The sequence below is a fragment of the Anopheles nili genome, chromosome 2, assembly GCF_943737925.1.
Source record: "Anopheles nili chromosome 2, idAnoNiliSN_F5_01, whole genome shotgun sequence".
Taxonomy (NCBI): domain Eukaryota; kingdom Metazoa; phylum Arthropoda; class Insecta; order Diptera; family Culicidae; genus Anopheles; species Anopheles nili.
In genome coordinates this window covers 8,354,241-8,378,356 of record NC_071291.1, presented here as the reverse complement: position 1 = coordinate 8,378,356, position 24,116 = coordinate 8,354,241, and the positions used below count along the sequence as shown (strand labels likewise).

At 43.9% G+C, this 24,116-nt stretch overlaps 6 protein-coding genes and 1 pseudogene across 6 annotated transcripts; 6 read left to right on the top strand and 1 right to left on the bottom strand.

Annotated features, from left to right (window-relative positions):
* Positions 1–2,095: 2,095 nt before the first annotated feature.
* Positions 2,096–2,835, top strand: LOC128721866 (uncharacterized). Its single transcript, XM_053815666.1, has 3 exons — positions 2,096–2,110; positions 2,515–2,588; positions 2,664–2,835. Exons 1-3 carry the CDS (start codon positions 2,096–2,098, stop codon positions 2,833–2,835), a joined length of 261 nt encoding a protein of 86 aa, XP_053671641.1.
* A 1,482-nt stretch (positions 2,836–4,317) lies between these two features.
* Positions 4,318–5,891, top strand: LOC128731499 (toll-interacting protein-like). Its single transcript, XM_053824625.1, has 4 exons — positions 4,318–4,396; positions 4,823–4,948; positions 5,024–5,401; positions 5,466–5,891. Exons 1-4 carry the CDS (start codon positions 4,355–4,357, stop codon positions 5,730–5,732), a joined length of 813 nt encoding a protein of 270 aa, XP_053680600.1. The 5' UTR covers positions 4,318–4,354; the 3' UTR covers positions 5,733–5,891.
* A 1,216-nt stretch (positions 5,892–7,107) lies between these two features.
* LOC128731785 (JNK1/MAPK8-associated membrane protein) lies at positions 7,108–8,571 on the top strand. The gene is made up of 5 exons (XM_053824926.1): positions 7,108–7,217; positions 7,323–7,656; positions 7,726–8,108; positions 8,191–8,325; positions 8,388–8,571. Exons 2-5 carry the CDS (start codon positions 7,373–7,375, stop codon positions 8,525–8,527), a joined length of 942 nt encoding a protein of 313 aa, XP_053680901.1. The 5' UTR covers positions 7,108–7,217; positions 7,323–7,372; the 3' UTR covers positions 8,528–8,571.
* Positions 8,572–8,702: 131 nt separating this feature from the next.
* On the bottom strand, positions 8,703–13,328 carry LOC128730349 (myelin expression factor 2). The gene is made up of 5 exons (XM_053823394.1): positions 12,877–13,328; positions 11,920–12,181; positions 10,123–11,022; positions 9,914–10,049; positions 8,703–9,836 (listed from the first exon to the last, which is right to left on the bottom strand). Exons 1-5 carry the CDS (start codon positions 13,326–13,328, stop codon positions 9,781–9,783), a joined length of 1,806 nt encoding a protein of 601 aa, XP_053679369.1. The 3' UTR covers positions 8,703–9,780.
* A 729-nt stretch (positions 13,329–14,057) lies between these two features.
* Positions 14,058–15,195, top strand: LOC128720701 (uncharacterized). Its single transcript, XM_053814394.1, has one exon. It carries the CDS (start codon positions 14,058–14,060, stop codon positions 15,180–15,182), a length of 1,125 nt encoding a protein of 374 aa, XP_053670369.1. The 3' UTR covers positions 15,183–15,195.
* A 2,405-nt stretch (positions 15,196–17,600) lies between these two features.
* LOC128732142 (protein scarlet-like) lies at positions 17,601–20,293 on the top strand. Its single transcript, XM_053825311.1, has 6 exons — positions 17,601–17,886; positions 17,957–18,858; positions 19,289–19,516; positions 19,580–19,821; positions 19,914–20,014; positions 20,089–20,293. The coding sequence occupies exons 1-6, from the start codon at positions 17,622–17,624 to the stop codon at positions 20,259–20,261; spliced, it is 1,911 nt and encodes a 636-aa protein (XP_053681286.1). The 5' UTR covers positions 17,601–17,621; the 3' UTR covers positions 20,262–20,293.
* Positions 20,294–21,102: 809 nt separating this feature from the next.
* On the top strand, positions 21,103–22,351 carry LOC128721860 (uncharacterized; annotated as a pseudogene).
* Positions 22,352–24,116: the final 1,765 nt, after the last annotated feature.

Sequence of the window (24,116 nt, the reverse complement as noted above, 5' to 3'; positions counted from 1 at the left end):
TGTGGTCCACCGGAAGGGATCCAAACTGCTCCAATTTGCGTTAGGTGCGGCGTAAGGCAAATCAAAAACGTAATTGCGTGTTTGCGAACAACATTATACGATCGAGATATTGGTGAAAAACCAATGAAAAGCTGACTGCAGCGCTACATTGCAACTGAAAAAGAAAATACTCCCACTTGTGGCCAAATCATGCAGCAGCTGCTCACCCATATGATAGAGCCTTCTAGTATGTTCGATGCGTACAAGTTTCCTCACCCATCGCAGCAGGCTCCGGTTTGGTGAAGAAAAAATCAGCCTCCTTTTCTGACGTCCCGTTCAATCTCGGGCACTACACGGGGAACGAGTTTGTCCGGCTTTGTGGAGCACACCCGAATTGGAACGGGAACGGGCCCACCAGATTATGTGACATGAAAGGTACACGATAAATCCGGCAGCCAGGCGATTAGATAGGTCTCCCCCGACCAAAGAGGGGGAGTGCAAGCTCTAGCGAAAAGCTCATTTAAACGACCCGCCAAAACCAGTACGTGATGGAGCTTAACGGACATTATGCTGCTTAACGGCCACCCCTTCGTATGACTTGCAAATACCGCCAAGTATGGACGTTATTCAACTTGCTGCTACATAATTTTTACTAAAAAATAATGTCCTCTCATTCGTACGCCTGATTTTCACGAACCTGTTCGATCACGCGCCGTAGGTAGGTCATTTACGGTATTTTTTCTAGCACGTCGAGATTAGAGAGAAAATCACTTGTCCGCCCGTTGTACAGTTAGCTCTTTCTACGCTTGTCATATGCGAAATGTTTTTCTCCCCCTCCATTTTTTGATGGCTGTCGAGAACGAAGATTTCACTGAGCAAGGATACGGCATGTTCCTGCGAGTGACAGCTGGTCAGTTTGAAGTGCGAACGTCAGCACACTCGACGCCTGCTTTGTTGCCTTCCTCGAACGTGACGGGTGGATCCGACCGGATGCTGTACATGGTGCTTTTCTTTATCGAAACATCTCGCACAATGTACCGATCGGTCGATCGTTCGGTCAGGGGCCTTTTGGCGATGGTTAAATTCATCCCACATACGCTGTCCGCTGGCTCATTGTTGGCCGCTTCCAATAATGCTCATTTTCTTTTCTCCACCTGGGCTCCTCGAACGAGCCTCCCCCTCGGCCGGTGTGCCTCCCCCGTGTGGTTACGAACACTTTTGGCCACTCGAGCCGGAAGGGAGGGCGAAATCGGCATTATGCTCTCTCGCGCCCATTTCTGGGCGCTTTCGATGGGTGGCTATGAAATTCGGTGTACTCGCTGGCCGCACTCTCGTCCATGTGTGTGTGTGTGTGCTTCTAATGCAGAGACAAAAAGAGAGAGAGAGAAAGATCACACAAATAACACCACAGGTGGAGAGAAGAAACCAGGAGACACCACCAGCGACAGTAACAGGGAGATAACATTTGGTTTTGTTTATCTACGTCTCAGCGCACCCCACCACGGTGGTTTTTCATCCGAGAAGGGGAGAAGGGTGAAAGGAGGAGGAGGGAGGCCAATGGGAGGGATGAGGAACTTCAGCTCTCCCTCTTCACCATCGCTCCCCACCGGGTGAGCTACGATCGACCCCTCCAAAGACCTAACCCGGTTGGCCGTTGAGGGCAGGAGTGAGTGCCTGCGCTTTTCAACCATCCGAGACCATGGACAGCCCCCAATCAAGCACCTAAGGAGATCGGTCGGGGTGGAGAGGACCGGAGACCCCCTCTCCCATGCGTGCAGGCCCCATGGCCGCGATCGGTCGCAGTGCCGCCAGATGGATATTTAAAGATCGGTCGTTTTCAAAAACTGGCCATAACTAGCGTGATCAGCTGCGAGTTCACCGAGATACCGTGTCGGGACGACCGGAACGTGCCCCTCCTTGCAGAAAGCCTCGAAACAACTCAAACCCGCGCTTCCGTTTGGTGCCTTTTCGTTACTGTGAAACGCTTTTCTGTGCCCTTTTTCGTCGGCACTGTGTATTGCCGTTTGGTGCGAAGGATTATTGTGACCGTTTTTGGGCGATAGCCTTGACATCTGCAGGATTTATTCCAAACCCGGGTGGAAGATAAATCGTAACAATGGTACCGAAAATTGTAAGTAATCGCGTCAACTCATCAACGTTCAGAGCAAGACATCGAGCGAACGTTATTCCCCACACATCTGCATTTAGAGATGAGAAATTGATCGAGAGTGGATGAAATATGCTTGTATTAAGTTGGGGATTCATAAAAATAATAACCAAAGTCCAACAAGCAATCATTACCGGTCGTTCAATGAGTGTAGTGATCGATGCGCCGGGAAATGTGAGCACCTGATCCTTGTGGAGCAAACATCGTATCCTTTTCACGATTAAGTAGACAAAGTGTTGGGATGATTTTGTTCGTAAAGTACTAATAGAACAGTGAAGAAGCAAAGAGTGAACATTCGTATTATAGTGATGATTCCGTGTTGAGCAGTAAAAGGGATACTAATATTCGCATTTTCTACGTTTCGGCAGGTTGTTGTGCTGTTCTTCATCATTACGATGTTCGTGTGTGGCTTCGAAAGTCATCCCGTTCCAGATCACGCCAAGTAAGTAGCACATCGGAGACGTTTGCTTGGCGATAGGTTTATTTCATGGTTTCAAATGTTTCATCGCCTTGCTAGGATTCGTATCCATGTGCCCATCAAGCACCACACCCATTTGCATACCAAAACGGTCGTCAAAACGGTGCATGTAGGCATTCCGGTGAAGAACATCAAGCCGCATGAAGAAGAGCACGGTTGGGAGTACGGCAAAAAGAAGAAGGGCAGTTCCAGCTACTTGTCCTATCTGTGAGCACGTGCTGCCGCGACGGAGTTGCACGTGGGGTGCAGGTATTTAGGCTTTCGCAACCAAAAAATAGATTTATCAATAAATTGTAGGTACAAATATGTAAATCGAGTGTTTTTCTATGCAAGGATTTGGGAGCAAGATACGAAAAAATGGGAAAAAAAATTGAAAGAAAAAGCTATCGGTAAGTGTTGCTCTCTTATGCTTTGATCTATTGGAGTAAAGCAAAGGATCGTCTTGGGTTAAGAAGGCCACATGAAGGTGAAGTATGCAAAATATATGTAATCCAATAGGCAATAACAGTAATAGATTCTAGATGCGTATTTATTTACTTATAACATTCTTGGGGGAATAACTCTACCCTAAGTGGTTTCGGAACTCAGTTGAAAGAGGTGTGTAGTTGATGAAATAGTTCGATTTTTCATTAAATTCTATTTAGGCATTCCATTCGCAGATAAGCCATGGTATGTAAATTTACCTGTTCATTGTAATGAAGTTATTAAAACCTATAGAAAACCAAATAGGTATCAGTACCCCATTTTCACGTGTATAACAGCCTTCTTCGTATAACAACTCTCGGTGTATAACAGATTTCTTAGTGTATTTGGTAACATTTGTTGTACAACGATGTAGTTTGAAATTTTACAAATCCGTATGATTTAAAGCATTGCATTTTAAAATGACTCAAATTCCAAGGATATGTTTATTATAGACATTTTCAAAATCCTCAACGTCTCAACGTATGACATCAATCGCATTATCAGTTATCGTTACTCGTTGCTTGCATAAATAGTGATCAGCATTGCAATCAAGGATGTTGTTGATTCCAAAGAGCTGATCCCAAACATTTTTCATTCCAATTGCTGACACGTTTTCACTCGTTCAACAGCAGCCAGGTTAAAACTTTATTAAATTAGAACAAATATAAAAGCAGGTTAATCCTTATCAACTATCTTTCCTTAAACTCAAGCAACATGTTGCATTACAACATGTAGGATTACCTATCGACATTACCTATCGATAACAATTCTTTGATTTGATGTTGGTCATTTTTGAATTAGAATGGATGTGTTATACGCTTCAGCGTACGGTACTTATCAATCCGTCAACGAGTGTATAAAATAAAGCCGCAAAGTCGTTGTCATAAACATACGCTTCTGATCCCAGCATAAATGTCACAAAACAACAAATAAACAACGCAATCATAGTAAAAATAAATAAAGTAATAGCTGATATTACGAACAAAAAATTGTGGCATAAAAAGAACTATTTGCATTTAGATCGTTTGTGCCAACTCAAATACATACCATATAGTGCAAAGAAGGATAGAAACAAAGAAAATTCCTGAAAGTTTGAATTGCCATATCATTCACGGAAGTAGGGATTAGTAGCAAAAAATATATAACACGCACCACTGCTAGTCATTTTCCTAGTGAATCATCTTTCTACACTCCAGCTGTTAGTTGTGTTTTGCTGATAACAGTGAAAGAACGCGGTTGTAAACAACAAAATAATTGATCTAACCATGGAAGAAGTTGCTCCGAGACCAAATGATCACTGGAAACGGGTAATTTGCCAGCATACCGATATTTGTATTCTCCCTGTTTTTTATACACCTGCCAGAACTCTTCCATCTAATCTACGTCGTTCTTATCAGCGATAAAAAACTTTGAATCATACTGCGAAATCACGTCCACAGAAATGTCTTACCATCATACGATAAGTAGGAACGAAACTAGTAAAGTTGAATTACAGAAGCATTAAAATGCTATAAATGAAACGCCGACAGTAACTCTACGCTTGGTAATATAGTATTTTCCTGCTCGAGTGGGAAGCCTTTGAAGTGGCATTGGAAGGCATTTGTGAGCAAGCATGTGTTAGAATCTTTATCACGCTCATACATGTCAATATCCGTCTGGTTAACCATTCGGTTTTTGATATAATATTTCAAAGGTTTTCAAATGTTTCATAATTTTGTTTGCATTGTTTTCAGGCATATCTCGGTCCGCTTCCGGATGAGTTTCTGCGTGTAACAACACCGCAAGATATTCAAGAGGTCTCGGATAGGCAGGCCGCCTTGGCACTTCAAACTCACCACAATTCCTACCCTCCGTACATGGTAAGACCCCGGCGCTTCTTATCTGAGAAACGGTGTAGCTATAATTTACATCTCACGTACTGTTTCTGCTTGCAGTCTTCTAACTTTGTCGGACGCCTGAGCATCACCATAGCGCAGGCAAAGTTGGTAAAGAACTATGGCATTACGCGTATGGACCCGTACGTGCGCCTTCGAGTGGGCCACTTTGTGTACGAAACGCAAACGGCACCGAACGGAGGCCGCAATCCGCGTTGGAACCGGGTAATCTACTGCCAGTTGCCGGCCGGTGTGGACACGATTGCGCTAGAGGTGTACGATGAGTGTAACTTTTCGATGGACGAGCTGATCGCTTGGGCAGAAATCCGCATCCCGCAGTCGGTGTTGCGTGGAGAAACGCACGAGGATTGGTTCCCTCTGAGCGGCAAACAAGGCGATGGGCTTGAAGGTTCCATTGATATGGTGATGAGCTTCAATGTAAGCATATGGGATTTGCTTATATTTATAGGCATTCATACACAGGTGATTTTCTCTTCCACAGAATGTGATCGTTCAACCACGCATGATCCAAACCAATGCGCCGGTCATGTTGGTACCCAATGTTGCCAGTGCCACACCGATGCCGGTGTTCGTGGCACCGAATCAACCGCAGGTAGCTCGACCGCCACCGGTTCTGTCGGACGATGATTTGACCCGTATCCACGAGATGTTCCCGCAAATCGATAAGGAGGTCATCAAATCGGTCGCAGTTGCCAATAATCAGGATCGCGATGCCGTTATCAATGCCTTGCTTCAGATGAGTAGCTAGATCTTGGGCCATTAATTGCGAGTGCTTCTACATGCGCTTAGCGAATGATACTGTACTAACGGGGCGAGTGTGTTTCCTGAACCTTCCAATGTTTTGTTGTTTATGTTAATATTAACGAATGCTGCTATTTTTAATCAATAAATGTATGCTATATTTCTAGTTGCTATCGCATATTCCATCGTAGTTTGTTTCGGTGCATTTAGTTCATGTTTTAAAATAAAGTTAATGCAAGGAGATCACTTTTCATCACTCTCTAAATCATTTTGTACGAATGTATTTTGATATCACTTTCTAGTATATAAACTACACATATATACGATAAATACATGCCCATTGTATATTGCGAATACATTGCAACGTAGAGACCAAAAAAGATAAAATAAAGGAAAATTTAAAACCCGTGCACTTCTTGGGCAAGACAGCGAAAATTTTTCACAAAAGTAACAGGAGAGCATACCAGCTAGGAGGATGAAATTTTAAAAATTTAAACGCTTAAAATGCGTGAAACGCTTCAATTGCGTTAACGCTTAAAAATGAAAGTTTAAAGTTTTGACTAACAGATGGCACTAATTAAACTGAACATTGCACTTGCTCTATTCGCTCATAGATGGCGCTTAACAAAACGCTTGAAATTTTTCATGCTACTCGTTTGAAATATTTCATGCGTTTGAACAGCGCCATCTATGAGCAAATTTTGATACTATTTGCACTGTGGTGCCCATATTGTGTTATACGGAATATTTGTTGTAGCACAGTTTGAGCCAGTCGTTTAATCGGGAAATATTACCTCTTGACTAGTATGTTCTCCTGTTACTTTTGCGAAAAATGTTCTGGTTTGCCGCAAAACGAACACGGTAAATTTTTACTGTTCTTTATTTCATCTTTTTCGTTTAGCACGCTGTTGTGTATTCGCTTTCAATGGCAAGTGTTCATCGAAAACACGTGTTTGAAATGTCGAACGAACACACGTTTTCCAGATGGTTAGCAATACTTTTGTAAATTGATAAACAATTTTTTAACTTAAGATTCTTTATCTCACTTGCTGTCTATGTACGTAATTGTAATAAAGGCAGTAGTAAAATTTCTAAAATATGTATCAAAAACATATGGTGATGCTGTTTGAAAGGATGCGAGTTTACTAGTAAGGATTGAAAGAAAAATAACCTTCCAACAGCAAAAAACTTAAGGAAATGAGGGATTATGATTTTCAAAGGAGAAACTTAGGAATATAGAAAAGTAATTACAGAGCAATCAAATAGATCGATGGCCGAGACGATTTATCCAAACAATGAATTTTGTCTAAACAACGGACGTATATGATTTGACATTTGTTTTGCCCGTGTTTTGTTATGACATTTGATGTGTTGTGTTTATGGTCAACTGTTTTGGATGGTGTTTTCTTTGATCGAAAACGTAAAAATCAAACTAAATATTGGATTTTATCAAGAATACAACTCACGGTTTTTATTCTCGATACTCGACCGGGTAAGAAAACTTGTTAATAAGCCTAAGCTATCTAAAAGTTACTGTTTCATTGGTGACAAAAGCACAAAACCCCTAGGAAGTATAGAAAAAAAATCTTGTTTTCAGATTTTTCAAAAATGTAACTAAACGTTGATGAAACTACACACAAAACATGGATGACATGTAAAAACTCGAGTGATATATCGCCAGTAGAAAAGCACATCATGCATAAATCAGTGGAAAAATGTCCCGGTCTCTACTGTGGACGCACGATACTGGCCAATGGCTCACTGACGGATTGTGGCGCGTGTTTACGGGGTTTTCGAGTAAACGCACAATACGTCTGCTCGCCATGTGAAAAGGACCTCACATCACACGATTGGCTGTACTTGGGATTTATGACTATCCTGCCGTTGATCATCCACTGGTTTTGTATCGATTTAAATGCACACCTTCGAAAGTATGAAAGCGATGATGGGATTTGAGTTAAAGGCATTGGCTAATATTGCTTAATATGTGTATTTGCTAGGTTCACCAAAGGAGAACTGATTCTGCACGCTAGCGCCTGCATTGAGGTGCTCCTGTCCGCCTTCCTGACGATCCTGTTCACCGACCCTCTCTGGCAGATGCGAATAAATTCGTGCGGCGTTCAGAAACTTTCGGATTGGTACACTTTGTTCCACAATCCGACGCCGAACTACGAGACGACACTGTACTGTACGCAGGAAGCGGTCTACCCGTTGCAAACCATGATATTCGTGTTCTATCTGTTCTGCGTAACCTTCATGATGATCATACGACCTGGACTGAACGTAAAGTTCCTGCCGTACCGCGGAAAGCTGGCCGTCTACTACGCGCTCTACATTTTCCCCATCTTGGCGCTGCTTCACGCCGTCGCTGGTGGTCTTATCTGTGGGTTTTACAAGGACCCTTAGTCCAGCAAGACCGTTAAAGCATAATCTTTTACATTTTGTCGTCGTTTTCCATGTTCCAGACTATTCATTTCCGTACCTAAGCATACTGATATCGGTGGTTTCGAATGCGTGGCATTTTTCCATAAAGCTTGATCAAACGATGAAGTCGCTGCTGGAAACATCGACAACGCAGATGAGAAACGCAACAATCATACGTGAGTATCGCAAATGAGCAACGTGGCTATAAGCCTTGCATTAATGCATGCTTCTTTTACAGTCGGCCATTGGATTCTATTGGCGTATGGCATAATATCGATCCCGTACGATATTTCCTATTTTTCTCTGCTACTTGTGCCTGCTCCAGCACTCTTCTACGTCTTCACCGCCAAGTACACTGGTCCCGATAATTTTAAGTAGCCATCCATATTTGGAATGTAGCAGGAAGCGTAACACGTTTGTGATCCGAATCGATAGTGAATAAAGTTTTCTACTTGAATTCATTGCATTGAATCGTATCTATGTTTTGAGCAGTCATCATGCGACAAAATGAGAAACAAAGGCAACTATTTCACTAGGTATGGTTATAGTTTGTACTTTGTTAAAACTGAAAGTCATTTATTTTTCTGCGCGAGTTCGTTTCCATTTACTTATATGCGTTTAAAATGTTTCCTACAATGAAACATATGACACTAGTATGATTGCTGTCTATCGGTTTTAATGTACCACATGGGTTGTGTGTATGTGAGAATAATGTTCTTTTAACTATACCGCTTACCCATTATTACGAATAAACTACGCACTTTTGGGGACTCGTTTTTTTTCGTTTTGCTAGACCGGCATGACGAAAAAGTGCACGATAATAAAATTCACGACCTGTTGTTTCGTTTCCGTTTCCCTGTGCCTACAATACCAAGTACTTCCCGCAAGCTACGACATTAATAGGATCCTAATAACGACCCAATTGGACAGTTCAGTCGTGAAACAGCGGATCTCTGCGAACAATGTTGCAGCATATTTTGCGGTACGGTGCCAAAGTACTTACATACTCTACGGCTAAGAGTGTGTGTGTTTACTGAGCGAATACGAATGCAATAAGAGGAAAATCCAATCGAACCACGAACCACCCTGCGCCATCTACATCATTAGGCGAAACCGAACTCATTTCCGAACCAGAATCGAGGTCAATTGTAACTAGGGGGCACGTGCGCCTCACCGCGATTGCTGGAATTGGGTGGAATTTTTGGATAGTTCAAGCCAGATTGCAACAGAATTCGACGCAGCGTAGCGAAAAGAGAGAGAGATCGATGGAACTACTGGTTTCTACTTGCAAAATAAAAATAAAGTATCAACTATCCTACACTCGCACATCGTGTACCATCATGAATCATCAATTCGTGTGTAATTTTCAAGAGCACGCTAAATCGAATAAAATCTGCCACACATTGTTCTGCTCAAAAAACGGAGTAAATCGATCGACTGTAAGTTTGGTGAATGGAATCTTCCCCTTGTTTTTTGTTGTTACGTGTCATTGTTTTGCCAAAATCCAACAAGATTCGAACAAAAATAACCGATCTGAGCAACATTGTGGTCAAAACGCAACAAAAGCTGAAGTAAGATGGAAATGTCACAGAACTGTAAAACGAACAAAAGAAGATAAACGTTGCCTGCACTTAGAAGAAATTCACATCCACCGTTCGTCCTTCGAATCGCGACCCGTCCATAAGCTCTGTAAAAGAGGGAAACGAATAGGGGTAAAAATATATTATTACACATCATTTAACGCATTTAAAGTATTGCACATACTGATGGCAACATCGGCGTCTCGCTCCTTGGCGAAACGAACGACACCAGTGTCCTGTCCTCGAATTTCGGCAAACTTTACCTCGCCAACGTCGCGGAACTTATCGCGCAGCGTTTGCCAAGTCCACGATGAAGGCATCTGAAAATAAACAACGGGAAAAGCGTGTTAAAAGAACCATCAGGTGTATGGCAATACTCGAAGCCTTGCTTACATTGCGGATAACGATCGTGTCGGAGGTTTTGCGGTTGCCATTATTAATGCCTCCGTAGTTGCGCCCGTAGTCATCGTTTGGTGCCGTGCTATAATTGCGCACGTTAGACGAGCCCATGTCGTAGTCGTTGCCTCGATTGGAACCACCGTTACCGAAACCGGACGAGTAGCTTTGGTTAAAGCTAGAACCTAGCCCGCCATCATTACCCGTACCACCGAGACCACTGAGGGCACTGGACAAGCTGTTACCAAGACCACCGCCAAGGCCACCGCCAGCTCCGCCCAGGCCAGCACCGACGCCACTGGCAGCCGCTGCGGCGGCCGCACCCAGACTTCCGAGACCGCTCAGATTCGACAGACCGGCGGCCGCGTTGGAGAGCAACGAACTTTGCAAGCCTCCGGTCAGATTGGACAAACCGACCACATTGCTGAGCTGGGCCGCAAGGTTCGAGTTCAGCCCGGACAGGTTGCTCGTTGCGGCCGAGTTCAGCAAGTTGCTCGCGGTCAGCGGAGGCTGCACGGGCGTCGGGGCGGCATTCGACATGGTGCCACTTTGCAGGGCTGTGTTCTGTTGCTGCAGCGAGGGAAGGTTGCGCGCAACGTCCTTTAGCGGTTCGCCGTTCGGACCGAGTCCGATGCCGATCCCCTTGAGGCCCTCGGGCAGCCGGCTCATTTCGCTCTTTTCCGTCAGACGGTCCAGCCGGACCGTCATCCGGCGGTCGAACAGCATCTGCCGGTCGAACATAGAAATGGCCTGCACGGCTTCGACCGGATGATCGTACTCAATGACTGCAAAGCCACGGCTGTTGCCATCCTTATCGACCGACAAATCGAGACTCTGGATTTTGCCTGCCAGCTTGAACACCTGCTTCAGCTTCTTGGCATCGACTTTGTAGTCAAGCTGCGCGATACCACCGGCGACCAATACCACCACACAAACACACACACGTGAGACGGGGCATTTCCCATTCGCAAAATTGCATTCCATACATGCGCCACAGCCGATTCATGCGGAAAAGTGCACGGACACAAACACACACACCACCCACCAAACAGTCGGAACACCGGGCGGAACACGGGCGCACACATTTGCGACGACGACGACGATGCACGTTGGCCAAAAAGAGAAAAGAAAAAAGAAAGAAAAACGATTGGAGGATACCCCCGTTGTAAGAAGTGTCGCTAAGCAAGCCCCCGTCTTATAGATCGTTTCTTGCGAGCCGATCGGTATGGTATATCTCTACGGAAAGAATGTGTGGAACGGATAAGGGAGCTACAAACGGATACTCTGGTTCGAACGCATCTTCGAAGGGAAAGGAATCGTAAAAACCTACGGCTGCGACACGCGATCGGTGTATCGAAAAACAATCACTGGGTCGTCTAATCGTCTTTTCAAGCGAAATCGTAGCAAAATGTTAATTTAGTAGAAGTGGAGAGAGAGAGAGAGAGAGATGATTGGTAAATTAATTGTGCTGCATTAAACATTAACTATGCAAACGCAACATCAGAACGAAGAGGCATGTGAACACGTCGATGTAGTCAAAATTAATACGGTAGCATCGAACATCGAAAAGTGGAACGAAACCGGTAGCAGCACGTGAGCAATGGAGCAAACAGCATCAGGACTTTCATCGAACCTCTTACAGCAGCAAAATATCATTGTTGAGGGCAAACTCTTTACGATCCACCCAGAGTAGCAGTGTAGAGATACGCGGAGAAGGAAACAATCCGAACGAAAGAGGAAGAAAGAAGGCGGGAAGTCTCATTGTGATGAAGAGGAATACTACTAGATACTCACATTCGCGACGAAGATCTTCGTATGCAATGGCCCTTGTATGCCTAAACCTTCCAAGAACTTGACGCTCAAACCGTACGTATTGTAGTCCTGGGAAAAATCACTACCACCTCCACCGACACTGACGCCACCGAGATTGCCGCCACCTAGCACACCACCACCCACACTTCCTCCTCCACCGACAATACCGCCGCCACCACCACCGCCTCCGCCACCGCCGCCGCCGCCACCACCACCACCGCTACCACCGTGCGATGGTCCGGACCTGTAGAAACAAAAGACACAGAGATAGAAAGAAAAACACCAATTCGAAGACGAGCGATAAAGTGAAACTAGGAGGATAACTTATGCATCGCCCACCAAGGATTCGGAGATCTATCGCCAAACACTATCACCTCTTTCCGGGTCAGGGTGAAAGGAAAGGGGGATCGAATAAAGAAACGAAAAAAGGCCGCAAGCAGAGATAGCTGAATGACCTAGAATCGTGAGTGATCGTGTATGATTGCGAAAGGAGCCTCGAAAAACGAAAGGAGTTGAGCATCTACTGGAGGCTAGAGATACGTGCTAGTATAACAAACGTATGCGGAAAATGGGAGAATATTCGCACATTAAGCAATGCGGTAACCCGACCGTAAACCATTAAGCAGAAAATGAAATGATAATACTTATTAATCATGATCATTATGTCTTGGGCAATTGAAAGATAATTGAAAGTGATTTTCCATTCTTTTAAAGAGTAATTTGCGTTTATCAGTAGCGAGTTGGCGGAAAATGATCGCTATGGGTATTTGTGTTGAAAAGCAAAGCAAGATATTATGAAACCCACATAAAATCGTAGCTTAGGGAAACCAAAAAATGTCTATAGAATCTCAACGACCCCAGCTTAATGATGGGATGGGAAAGGAGGAATGGGCAGGTATACAGTAAAAAAAGAAGACAGATCCAAAATAAAACACTAACATTCGATCGTCATCACGGTCCCGACGACGGTTGTCGTTTTCGTTTCCTCGGAATGATTTTGGAACCACTCGACCGTACTTGTCCCTTTCGTTACCATAATCCTCCTTGATAACCAAATTCCGTCCGTTGATATCGTAGCGATTCATCTTTTCCAATGCCATTTGGACGTGTTCCGGCTTTTCGAACTCAACAATTCCGCATCCCCGTGGCTTGTTGTTTTCATCGTGGAATAATTCAACGAACGAAACATCACCGACCTCTTTGCGGAAAAGATCCTTCAGATCTTGCCAACGGTACTCGTACGGAACGTTTGAGACATAGATCCTTCGACAGTCGCTACGCTCACGATCGCGGCTACGATCGCGATCGTTGCTAAACCGCGAACCGCCGCCACTACGCCGGTCGCCTCGCCGAGAACGGTCACGATTGTTTTGATCACTGTCGTTATCCATTATCCGTTGGCCAACGGAAGGCAGGTAGACGGAAGGCGAAGACACTGACGACGAGGAAACTCAATGAATCAACGCCGAGTAAACAAGGATTAACCACGCCGGGGGAACACCGATACTGTCAACACACACTCGCTAAAACGGTAACAGAAAAACTACGATTAGGCTGAAGATTATCCATTATGGCACGCAGGAAAACAATTGTGCCGTGCACACGTAGTACAGAAAGCAGAAGATAAGCACTCTAGAAGATGGAAGTAAACGGCAAACAGGACGAATACATTAAACATGGCGGAAACGCCGCATCCTACGTTGCCACTTTGTTCGCTGCACGAAACGATACAAAACGCTGGCATACGACTACCCAATACAATAGATTTCATACCTCACTTGTGCAAAACGGAAACAAATGCGATGCGACCTATCACAATGAAAGAAACTAATCCTGAAATCAATAGTTCTGCCGCTATTTAGTTTACCGACAACACTTCACCACCCTTTAGAGTATGTAGCACAACTTTAGTGGGAAAAAATGGACGCTTGGCAGCAGCGATAAAAATTGAAGCTTGATCTGTCATGGTGCAAATCAAGCAAATTTTACATACGGGCGTTTATGTAAAGAGAAGCGCATTTGCCACTGTTTTGACAACAGCGGTATTCATGTTGTTTATTTTGATCAACACATTTTTGGTGGTCATACCGTATTGCAAGTGAAACTCCTATTACTGAAACATGTTTCGAAACATGTTTTTGTTGGCGTATAGTAAACAGAAAATATTGTGTCGTTATTACGCCAGAAAAGCTAAAAATCCTGGCCTAGACAGACGTGCTGCTTTACTGCCCGAAAACGCAAATACGGAGGACTACGAGAGCTTGGATGATAGCGAGTCAAACTTTTACCAGGTTCATAAAAGCCACAAGCAGTACGAGACAGAACAAGCACAGCACCGAGATCGGCTGCAAACATGGATTGTTGGCAATAAGTATTTTAAGACGAAACAGCTAAATTTCCTTACCTGGTCTGAGAAAGAACAGATACGGTACCTTCATGGGTATGATCCGGAGGAATGGAGCATAGACAAATTGACCGAAAGTTTTCCGGCGGACCGATATACGATTGCCAAAATTGTGAAGACAAAGTGGCAACCAAAGGATAACAAGCGAATGGAACGACACGATGCGGTGGTGAAAGAAAACTGGCAAATGTTCCGCAGTGGTCGTATTAAAAATATTGATTCGGGATTTGCACAGCATTTGAACAAATTCATGCAACGCAACACCAGCGAAACAGATCAATTGCTTCCAAAAAGTGAATCAAAGCGTCTGTATGAAATTCGGCCACTGCCGGAAGGAGAATTTAGTGCTATCGTTACAAGTTGTAAAAAGTATCAATCAAAGAACAACGAAGATGAGAGCCAACAAGCACTATTATTGGAAGAAAAACATCGACCAGATGAGCCCTACGTGTCCAGTAGTGCCCCAAAACAGGACACATTTCTAATAGGAAACATTCAAAATACTCAGCATATAACACTGACTGCTATTAAACAACAAGCTGTGAACCGTAATCCGAGTACGGACAGTATGAAGCATGAATTGCCGAACTCTGAGCTAGATTTAGGAACGAGTATCATGGACAGACTGGAAAATATTCACAAAAAGTATGCAACAGTGGAGCTTTCCGATTCTACAACCAATGCACATAGTGCAAAAGTGGAAGACATTAAAGAATTTATAAAGATTCCTAAAAAGTTACACCGGAAAGGAGCTACCTACCAGGTGGATGATTGTTTTTACGATGACGACGGTGAGTTCCTGTACCGTGTGCCCGGTATGAACAGAAAAAGGAAACAATAAACCACGGCCAGTTGGTCCAATGTTACATATACTATGTTAGAACTAATAGTACATGTTTTCCAAAATTATGAACATATGAGATTAGATTTGTAACGATACATTCGAAACGTAATCACAATATTTTAAATTACTGATGATTTATATCATTGAGGCGGCGTTTGATATGATGACCTAGAAAACTCATTATCCCATTCTTGAAGGATATGGTAAAGTGATGTATAAAAGGTTAAAATATTTAAAGGAATTCATTGGATTTAATATTAAAATTCTCTATACAAAATCACAAGCCAAGTACGTCCACGAGTACAATGATTTTTTTTCTTTACAAAATGCTTTGCAGGTTCGTTTTTCAATATATGAATAAGTAACACATACTGTTTTAGTAATGTGAATACAATGAAATCTTTACATTATAATCTGTTATATACGGTTAACAGAGGCACGCGACTGTTGGTTATTTGATTAATTATTGTTTTTTATTTCCTATGCATAGACCTTATCGTGCCTATTCTGTAATCAAATTTTGTTCCGAGTTAGTATTTGGTTCTATGAGTGATAATTATTGTTATTATTTTGCTAATCTTCAAAGAAATTGGTGTCGGTGGTTAAGCCGAAACGTGAGGAATAGGTTGAGGATTTCATTCAAAAATCGTCACATGGCAGAAAAATTTCACTTTCTCACTTAATCCATAGAAAATTTCGAAGATACAAAACTTGTGTTCATACGCTTAAATTAATTGCATATAGTTAATATTAATTGCATATAGTTGGCATTTACGTGATATCTCTGACGATCGTTGCTTGGCTAGATTATAATATTATTTTACTATTTGCGATTAGAAAAATCAAAATACGAGGACAAACTTTTTACTGCTGCTCCATCTATCTATCCATTCAGGAATATTTTTGTACGAATTATAACGGTTCAGGGGTAGAAAAAAATCAGCCATGAATTTTGTTTTTTGGCTCCAATACGCTGATAATTGAAACATTTTCGGTTTAATTAATGTAAAATAGATTCAATAGATTGCTATTCTAAAAGGGAATCAATAATAACTGAGCTAAGCATGAGCGTAACAAAAAAAGGGCACAGTTACCATCATTAAAGCATAATTTTTCAAGCATAATTTTTGAATTTTTTTTTGTGAGATCTGGTCAGCATAAAACTAAATTTAAAAAAATAGTTCTATTGTACGATTTCAATCCGAATGACTTAGAGATATATTTTTGAACATGAAGCAGATAAAATTACGAAAATGCAATCATGGAGTTAGTTTTCTCAATACTTTAACATATTAATAAAATGTATGCTATTTTACCAATCATACACGTATTTTCATGGGACTTTGGTTTGTACGATACCGTTGTTATATAGTACACTGCTCCACTGAATCACGACCCAAAAAAGTCAAATAAATATATGCGTGATAAGGCAGCAATGATTAACAGGATGTTCATGTCCTTCACGGTTGCTAGTCGGTGACCAACGGCTGAAGAGACAAGTGGCTTCGTATCATGAGAGCGAAAAGTGCAGTATTTTTGGTTACCAATTATTAGATCGATTGATCGATGGGCGAACGATTGTTGGGCATAGAATAAGCGCATATGGCAATTATCTAAACCAAATATTTGCAGTGGAATGTGTAAAAAATGAAGAAATATATTGCCAGATAAGTGTGGCTTATTTTCCTGTGTCTAATTTAACTTAGAGCGTTGATTTGTATGTGAGAGCGAACGAGCTAAGAGATTTTAAACAGTGTAAGCATCTATACTAATTTAAGTGTGACGAATAGATACTGAAAATATCTTTTGGATGTGTTTAAGGCTGAATAGAGTGTAAATTGCGAGTTCCTGGCGAACGATAAAACTAACTTGTGCTGACTAATTATGACACATTTTGTTAAGTAGTTAAAATATAACAAAAATAGCAGTTCGCAACCACGTTTGATCTACGAGGATGTATCGCACCCATACCAACAATGTTGAATTGTAGTACAATATTATAGCAAGATAGTATGATAGTAATATAATGATACTAAGACTAGTTTTGCTCCGAGCAGGAATAATTATGTGCTTTGATGATTTCTGTTTTTTTTTTCTAATATTCTCTCTGACCTTTTATTTGAAAATTGAGAAAGCATGAGATGTTTACGAATCCAACACGATTGCAGTCATAAATAGAAAGCTGTGATTACTTTACATCTACCAGCAGAGCGGAGAAAAAATGGCTCTCCGTGTCCTGCTCAATACAGTTTTTATTTGGTTTGATAATTCTCGTAGAATTATTTGATGATTACAGTATTTCAAGTACTTGACAGGAGGTGCTTTCTTATCGATCAGGCCATGCTGTTACACTTTTACCAGCTATTATCTGTATAGACTTGATTAGCGCATTTATTTCTTCCAACGGCACGCGACGCATAATCATCCCAAAGTGTTATGGCTAGCCCGAAAAGTACAGCAACTGAATATTGTGCCATTGATAACCTCGACAAAGCGATGGCTGCCGGCCGAGCTAACACGGAGGTAACCCTAACCTGGCAAAACTTGACCATAGCATCCCAGACGAAGTCTGGCAGACGGCAGTTTCCGGTGCTGGACGACATCAGTGGTACGCTGCAACCCGGCACGCTGGTCGCACTCATGGGCCCGAGTGGGGCCGGCAAAACAACTTTGATGTCAGCCCTCGCCTACCGCATGAATGGTATGACGAACCGTTGCAAAATGTAGCAATCTAGACGTAGACAACGAGTGTCACGAATTTGTCGTTGCAGACAAACTGAGCGTAACCGGAGATATTAGAGTGAACGGGCGTCCCATCGGACCGTACATGTACGACATCAGCGGTTACATCTACCAGGACGAGCTGCTGCCCAACTCGATCACCGTCCATGAGCATCTGCAGTTGATGGCCAACCTGAAGCTAGGTACACGCGTATCGGCCGAACACAAACGGATCATGATCGCGGACATCCTCTCCAAAACTGGGTTGGAAAAGTGCGCCCACACGAAAATCGAAAGTGCCCCCGGAATCGGTAAGACGCTGTCGGGTGGCGAGAAGAAACGGCTAGCCTTTGCGGTGGAGCTTCTGTCCCGGCCAAAGTTTCTGTTCTGTGACGAACCGACGACGGGACTGGATTCGTACAGTGCGCGGCAGCTGGTCGAGATGATGAAAACTCTGACCCGCTGTGGGACAATTGTGCTGTGTAGCATCCACCAGCCGGCCGAAAAGCTGCTGTACGAGTTTGACAGCCTGATACTGCTGACGAGCGGGATGACCGGGTTCATGGGCACTCCAGATGAGGCGGTGCAGTTTTTCCGGCTTCAGGGTGTCGAACGCGAGGCCGGCTATAATACGGCCGATTTTCTCATCAAGGTGTTGTCCAGCCCAATCCCCACAACCAAGGGCAACAGGTTTACGACGGAAGCCGTCTGTCCGAGGACGATCTGCAACAGCTACGCCGTGAGCGAGGCAGCACGCCGCCAGGAGGCGTTGATTAGCGCAGAGCTGTACAGGGCCGCCGTGGAAGGAGAAGCTGACACGTTTCGCAAACAGCTGCTGGGCAAGGAGCGTGGCCCGTGCTGGTTCTACACGCTGTATTGGCTGATGTACCGTCACATGCTGCAAACGCACCGGAACCCTAACCTACAGTATTTTAAAATCATCCAACGCATAGTAAGTGCCGTGGGTAAGGCGTTAGAGCACCCAAAAGACGTTGCCGGTAGTTGGAAGTCAGTGTAACAGCGCGTTTACTTGCGGACGGCCCTGAGATGCGGTCATGCTGACTCTATTCCATTACGCACTCATTTTTCACTGGCGCTGGGCTTGATAACCCGTGTCAAAGGTTTCCGAACTACCGTCGACGATCGAAAATAATTTCGTTACTTCTTGTTTTGTAATTGTTTTGATAGCGTGGCACGCCCCGCGCGGCTGCGGCCGTTGATTATCAATTTCGCTTCCAATGTATTATTTTCCACCGCCTGTCGAGCGAAGTGGAACATAATCGTTTGATGGACAAATGGTGCGTTGCACCCAACACTGAGGTATCAATCGGACGTGCACTTCGCTACCGGTTTTTTTCCTTCTTCTGATTCACCTATCTCAGGCGATTGCGGTCGTCGTTGGACTATGCTTTTCGGATGCGATCGAGCTGTCACAACGGGGTGTTCAGGCGATGCAGGGCGTCATTTTCCTCATTGTGTCCGAGAACACGTTTCTGCCGATGTACGCCGCCCTGTCGCTTTTTCCGGAGAGCTTTCCGCTGTTTCAGCGCGAGAAAAAAGCCAACCTGTACAGCACGGCTCAGTTCTACATCTCAAGTATCCTGTCCATGGTAAGCAAAGGCCACTACTTACAGCTGCTGTAAGTGTTGTAATATTTCATTCCTGTCTTCCAGAGTCCTTTCATCCTACTGGAGACATGCGCCTTCATACTGATCGTGTACTTCCTGGCTCATCTGCGACCGACTCTACTGGGTCTCGTCGTCACGGTTGCCGCCTCCGTGCTGGTGATGAACGTGTCCATTGCATGTGGTTGCTTTTTTTCCATCCTGTTCCCAACGGTCGCGTCCGCGATGTCTTACTTGGTACCGTTCGATTACATCTTGATGATTACTTCGGGAATATTTATCAAAATTTGGTACGTGTAGTATTAGCTCGTGCGGAAGTGTAGCGATTCTGAGCGAATTATGTTTGTGTCTATGTAACAATAATTTGTTTCCATGCCACTAGGTCCATGCCGCTTTACCTTCGCTGGATGCCGTTCATATCCTGGATGATGTTTGCCAGCGAAGCCATATCTATTGCGCAATGGGACGGTGTATCTAGCATCGGTAAGGGTGAATTCCATGATTGCATAAACTATGTACTTCGGTAAATTATTGACAGCTGTTTGTGGGTTTTTCAGAATGTTCTAACATCATACCAAGTGTTTGCTTGCATAATGGTGAACAGGTTCTGGACCAATACTCGTTCCGAAGCAACCACCTGAGGACGGACTTTGTGGCACTCGTAGGGCAGTACTTCATGTTCCATACACTTGCCCTGTTGTGCTTGGCGAGGCGAGTGTCACGGAATTGAGAGGTAGTAAGTGTCGCGTAAAAAACTTCTAATTTAACCTGTACTTTTATGTTGTATTTGTACTGATTAGCTATAACTATGGTTGAAATATACATACCTAAAAGCCAATGAATTTCTTTTTTGTTTTGTATAGTGATGGGGTTTTCGTTGGGGAATGTGATAAATGCATTCGTGAAGCGAACATGCAAACAGCTCAAGTCAGGTATACCTATGGAAATATCATACATACAATTTTTACCACATGGCTGATTCATGAAGCAAATCTTATCATATGCAAAGCATAACATAGCATAGCAGCATAAAATAATGGTAATTATTATTTGCGCCTAAATGTAGGCAACACGTGTGTCATTTGAAATGATTCGAGAAATTCAAATTATTGTAACCGATTTTTGATGTGCCAGGCATCCTATTGAATGAAGAAACGTAATGATTAGCGCTTATACGTCATCAACACACATGATGACTAATGAACAGAACCAGCATTTTCACTTCACGGTGGTACATTATCTGTGACAAGTTGTGCGAATCTGCAGTTATTTGGCTAAAGGAAGACAGGCGAACCGCCTCTCGGAGTGCTCCAACGATCAATGAGTGAATTATTGTTAGCAATTTTTTTTCAACTCGCAAACACCCATTCCACTCGCCACTTAGCATCGTTTTTTTTTTCATTCGCTGATAATATTCATGCTTTTTACCACGCTTTGTTCCATCATAGCGTATGCCAAGGCGCGGCTTATCAGCTATGTCAGCGTAGTCTGGTCGCTTGACCAGCACAACCGGTAGCCGGACCAAAGCAGTGGTTTGGAATAAATTAATTTGTCAAAAGTAATCAGCTTCGATGCGCACAAACACGGCATCAGGTCTGGGACCAATTCATTCCGTCGCGAACCGTCGCGGAAGCCAGAAAGTGCTTGCGTGTTCGAACTCGGTACCGTCCAACGTGTGTTGTCGCATTTGCACGGTTGACTTGCGCGAGAACACAAGCGAAGAACCGCGGCTGCATGTTGTCTCCGATCGATCCGACGGTGAACAGTACCGGTACCGGTGCGTGTTCCGACTATCGCAAGAAACGCATCAAGAACGTCCAGAAGCTCGAACTGGTGCGCATGATGAAGGCGAACTTCCTGTTCATCCGGGGCAAGCACGCGGTCGTGCGCAGTGACAGGAGTCGTGGGGACGTCTGGAAGGCGATCACGGCTCGACTGAACAGTTTGGGACCACCAGTGCAGTCGGCCGAAGCCTGGCAGAGAGTGAGTGAGCTTCTTTTTGCCAAAGAATCGCTGGTGTGAGCTAACTAGTGTGTATTTTCTGTTGTTACGCAGCGCTGGAACGACATGCGGTCGGCAACCAAGAGCAAGATGGCGAAGATCCAGAGCTATGTCCGGGAGCATGGTGAGGGCTGCCCGTACAAACTCACCCTGGTGGAACGGCTCATATGGGACACGTTCAGCGTCAAGCCGGAAGATTACATGAAGGACCTCAACATGAAGCTGTGGCGCGAGAAGCAGAATTTGGAATACGTCCGCCAATCCGCTGTCGTGGATAGTACGACCAAAGTACCAGGGACTGAGCCGGGACTTAACACGGTGTGGAACAACACACCACCGTCCAACATCAACCTCGAAGCCGGAGGTGGATGGAATCCTTCGGCAGCTTACACCTGTGCAACGAGACAGGTGCAACGTGCGTCGATGGATGACGTCGTGTTGCAGGACCTCGATCGTACGAAGGATCCCTTTTCAACGCAAAGCTTCCAAGCATCCGAAGGATATGGAGCACATCAGCCGGTTTGTGGTGTAGGGTATTCGGCTTCTTCGAACTCCCTGGCTACCCAAATGAGCGAGTGGCCTTCGGTGGTAGCAACTCCTTCCTCAGAGGTACGTACAATCACGATCATTAAACCCTGTCTGTAAAGACCCCCGTAGGTTAAAAGATACTTTCTGTTTCACCTACAGGTGGCTTCGGAATCGTCGGATCTGCTGCCCGGAAGCAAAGCGCTGCGAGAGCTTAACAAACTACTGGACCAAGTGCTGCGACAAAACGAAGAAATCCTCAACCTGCTCCAACAAACGAACCACCAGCATTGACTGCAACAGGCAGAAACGGCAATACTCTTAATACGAAGTCACGTGGAGCCACGTAGATTAATAGCAAAAGGCGTTTGCATCAAAATGCTCTATGACCTAATAAATCACATTTTCTTACCTTCGGCACGTTAGAACCACATAAATCTTGCCCCCACGTATTGGCCTGAATTTATTCGCCTTTTTTGTCAAACACCAGTGTGGCACACTTCAGCGAATGGGGTGGCGTTATCGCTGACAATTAATTGACGACTACCAGCCCATCCTAGTTTAGTGTAGCCCTTCATGGGCTAATCTTGCGTGTGAACTCGCCGACCGCAGCCGTCCAGTTGATGTATATTTCATTAAATGCACACGAAACGTGCACAGTGGCGGGAAAAAATCACTTTGTCAAACAATAGCCAGTCAATAATCGGTTGTAATTTAATAACCGTTCCCTGTTCCTCGCCAGCCGTGGACACCCCTTTTTGGGAGTAATGCAGCTAATGATAGTGTTGTCGTTGGTACGCGAGATTAAACCGCGCACCTCGCTACTGAACCGCTAACAAACGATTGGGTTATTTGGATTTGGTTTATTTTTTGCAATTTCAAACCCCGGTTGCTTTGGAACAGTGAGGCTTTGTTTCCGCTGGAAAACAATTTCGGGCAACAAATGGTGGCGTCGGCTGCAGCTGTGGCGTCTTTGAAGTGTTGTTTGCCGGTTTTTAATCACGTTTGTCCTAAAATAATTGAGCAAAAAAAAATTAATAATGATGTATGTAGAAGAGTGTGATAACGGGATCATAATTCGACGCGTATGTGTAATATGTTGTAATTCAGGAGTTTTTTTAAGGACGAGGGTTCTAGGTTTTCGTAGCATGCTTTAGAGTGATTTGAGAATGGTATGGGGCTCAGTTGGAGTTCTCAATATCGCAAAAAGTACGATAGAGAAGGAAAATAATTGCATCAGTTGAGGAATCTTAGCTGGATAATTTTCTGAAATCTTTAGACGATACTCGTTATTTAGAAAAGTTCTGATATATTCCCTTGGAGCTTGAGGCTCCAAGCGACGGTATAGTTTGATTAGTAAAATAACACGCTTGGGCTGGTAGCGAGCGGAAGTGCGGAAGTACAATAACAGCAACTATTATTGCAAAACGCTCCGATTAACGGCACATAACAATTTCAGTATCAAAAACTGGACTATAACCATCATGTAGTGTGCCGCAACATATTTCTTACGTTCTATCATGCGGAAATTCTTAGAGGAGGGCTCTAAATTTGTTTCTCCTCAAGTGGTCGTGTCGATGGGTTGTAGTTTAGTGGTTTGGGTCAGTGAAACTGAGTTCTTGTGGTCGCTCTGTAGTGCTTTGAAAGCAACCGCAATCTAAGTATGCCGCGTGTCGCTAAGAAACAACCGAGTGGACGAATTGAAATTCATGGGGCGGAGATGAACAGCAATGATAATTTACTGAGCCAACAAACTACTATGCTGACACCTAATTGCGCTAATACGTTGCCGAGTTTCGCTGAATTGCGAAACAAATGCGTTATTTTGTTAACACGTAAATTGTGAAAAAGAACATTTGTCGGGAAAGCAATCATAGACACGTTTTTGTGAAAGGCTTCTTCTTCCCCGCCTGCTATGTTAAGGCTTTCTATGACTTGACATTTTTCACGTCAGTTCTACGTACAGCGGGCTGTTTTGTGAAAGGCAATTCATGAATTCATGTGCTTCGCATCTATGATCAGTTTTATCAGTCGATCAGTTTATTAGCTTACTGTGAGC

Coding starts and splice junctions, on each gene's coding strand:
- LOC128721866 (XM_053815666.1), top strand. Junction 2,589..2,663: donor CCCGTTCCAGATCACGCCAA/GTAAGTAGCACA, acceptor TCGCCTTGCTAG/GATTCGTATCCATGTGCCCA.
- LOC128731499 (XM_053824625.1), top strand. CDS start 4,355: ATGGAAGAAGTTGCTCCGAGACCAAATGATCACTGGAAACGG. Junction 4,397..4,822: donor CAAATGATCACTGGAAACGG/GTAATTTGCCAG, acceptor CATTGTTTTCAG/GCATATCTCGGTCCGCTTCC. Junction 4,949..5,023: donor ATTCCTACCCTCCGTACATG/GTAAGACCCCGG, acceptor TTCTGCTTGCAG/TCTTCTAACTTTGTCGGACG.
- LOC128731785 (XM_053824926.1), top strand. CDS start 7,373: ATGACATGTAAAAACTCGAGTGATATATCGCCAGTAGAAAAGCACATC. Junction 7,657..7,725: donor TTAAATGCACACCTTCGAAA/GTATGAAAGCGA, acceptor TGTATTTGCTAG/GTTCACCAAAGGAGAACTGA. Junction 8,109..8,190: donor CGTCGCTGGTGGTCTTATCT/GTGGGTTTTACA, acceptor TCCATGTTCCAG/ACTATTCATTTCCGTACCTA.
- LOC128730349 (XM_053823394.1), bottom strand. CDS start 13,328: ATGGATAACGACAGTGATCAAAACAATCGTGACCGTTCTCGGCGAGGC. Junction 12,182..12,876: donor GACCGTGATGACGATCGAAT/GTTAGTGTTTTA, acceptor TTGTTTCTACAG/GTCCGGACCATCGCACGGTG. Junction 9,837..9,913: donor AGACGCCGATGTTGCCATCA/GTATGTGCAATA, acceptor CCTCTTTTACAG/AGCTTATGGACGGGTCGCGA.
- LOC128720701 (XM_053814394.1), top strand. CDS start 14,058: ATGTTTCGAAACATGTTTTTGTTGGCGTATAGTAAACAGAAAATATTG.
- LOC128732142 (XM_053825311.1), top strand. CDS start 17,622: ATGGCTAGCCCGAAAAGTACAGCAACTGAATATTGTGCCATTGATAAC. Junction 18,859..19,288: donor TTAAAATCATCCAACGCATA/GTAAGTGCCGTG, acceptor CACCTATCTCAG/GCGATTGCGGTCGTCGTTGG. Junction 19,517..19,579: donor TCTCAAGTATCCTGTCCATG/GTAAGCAAAGGC, acceptor CCTGTCTTCCAG/AGTCCTTTCATCCTACTGGA.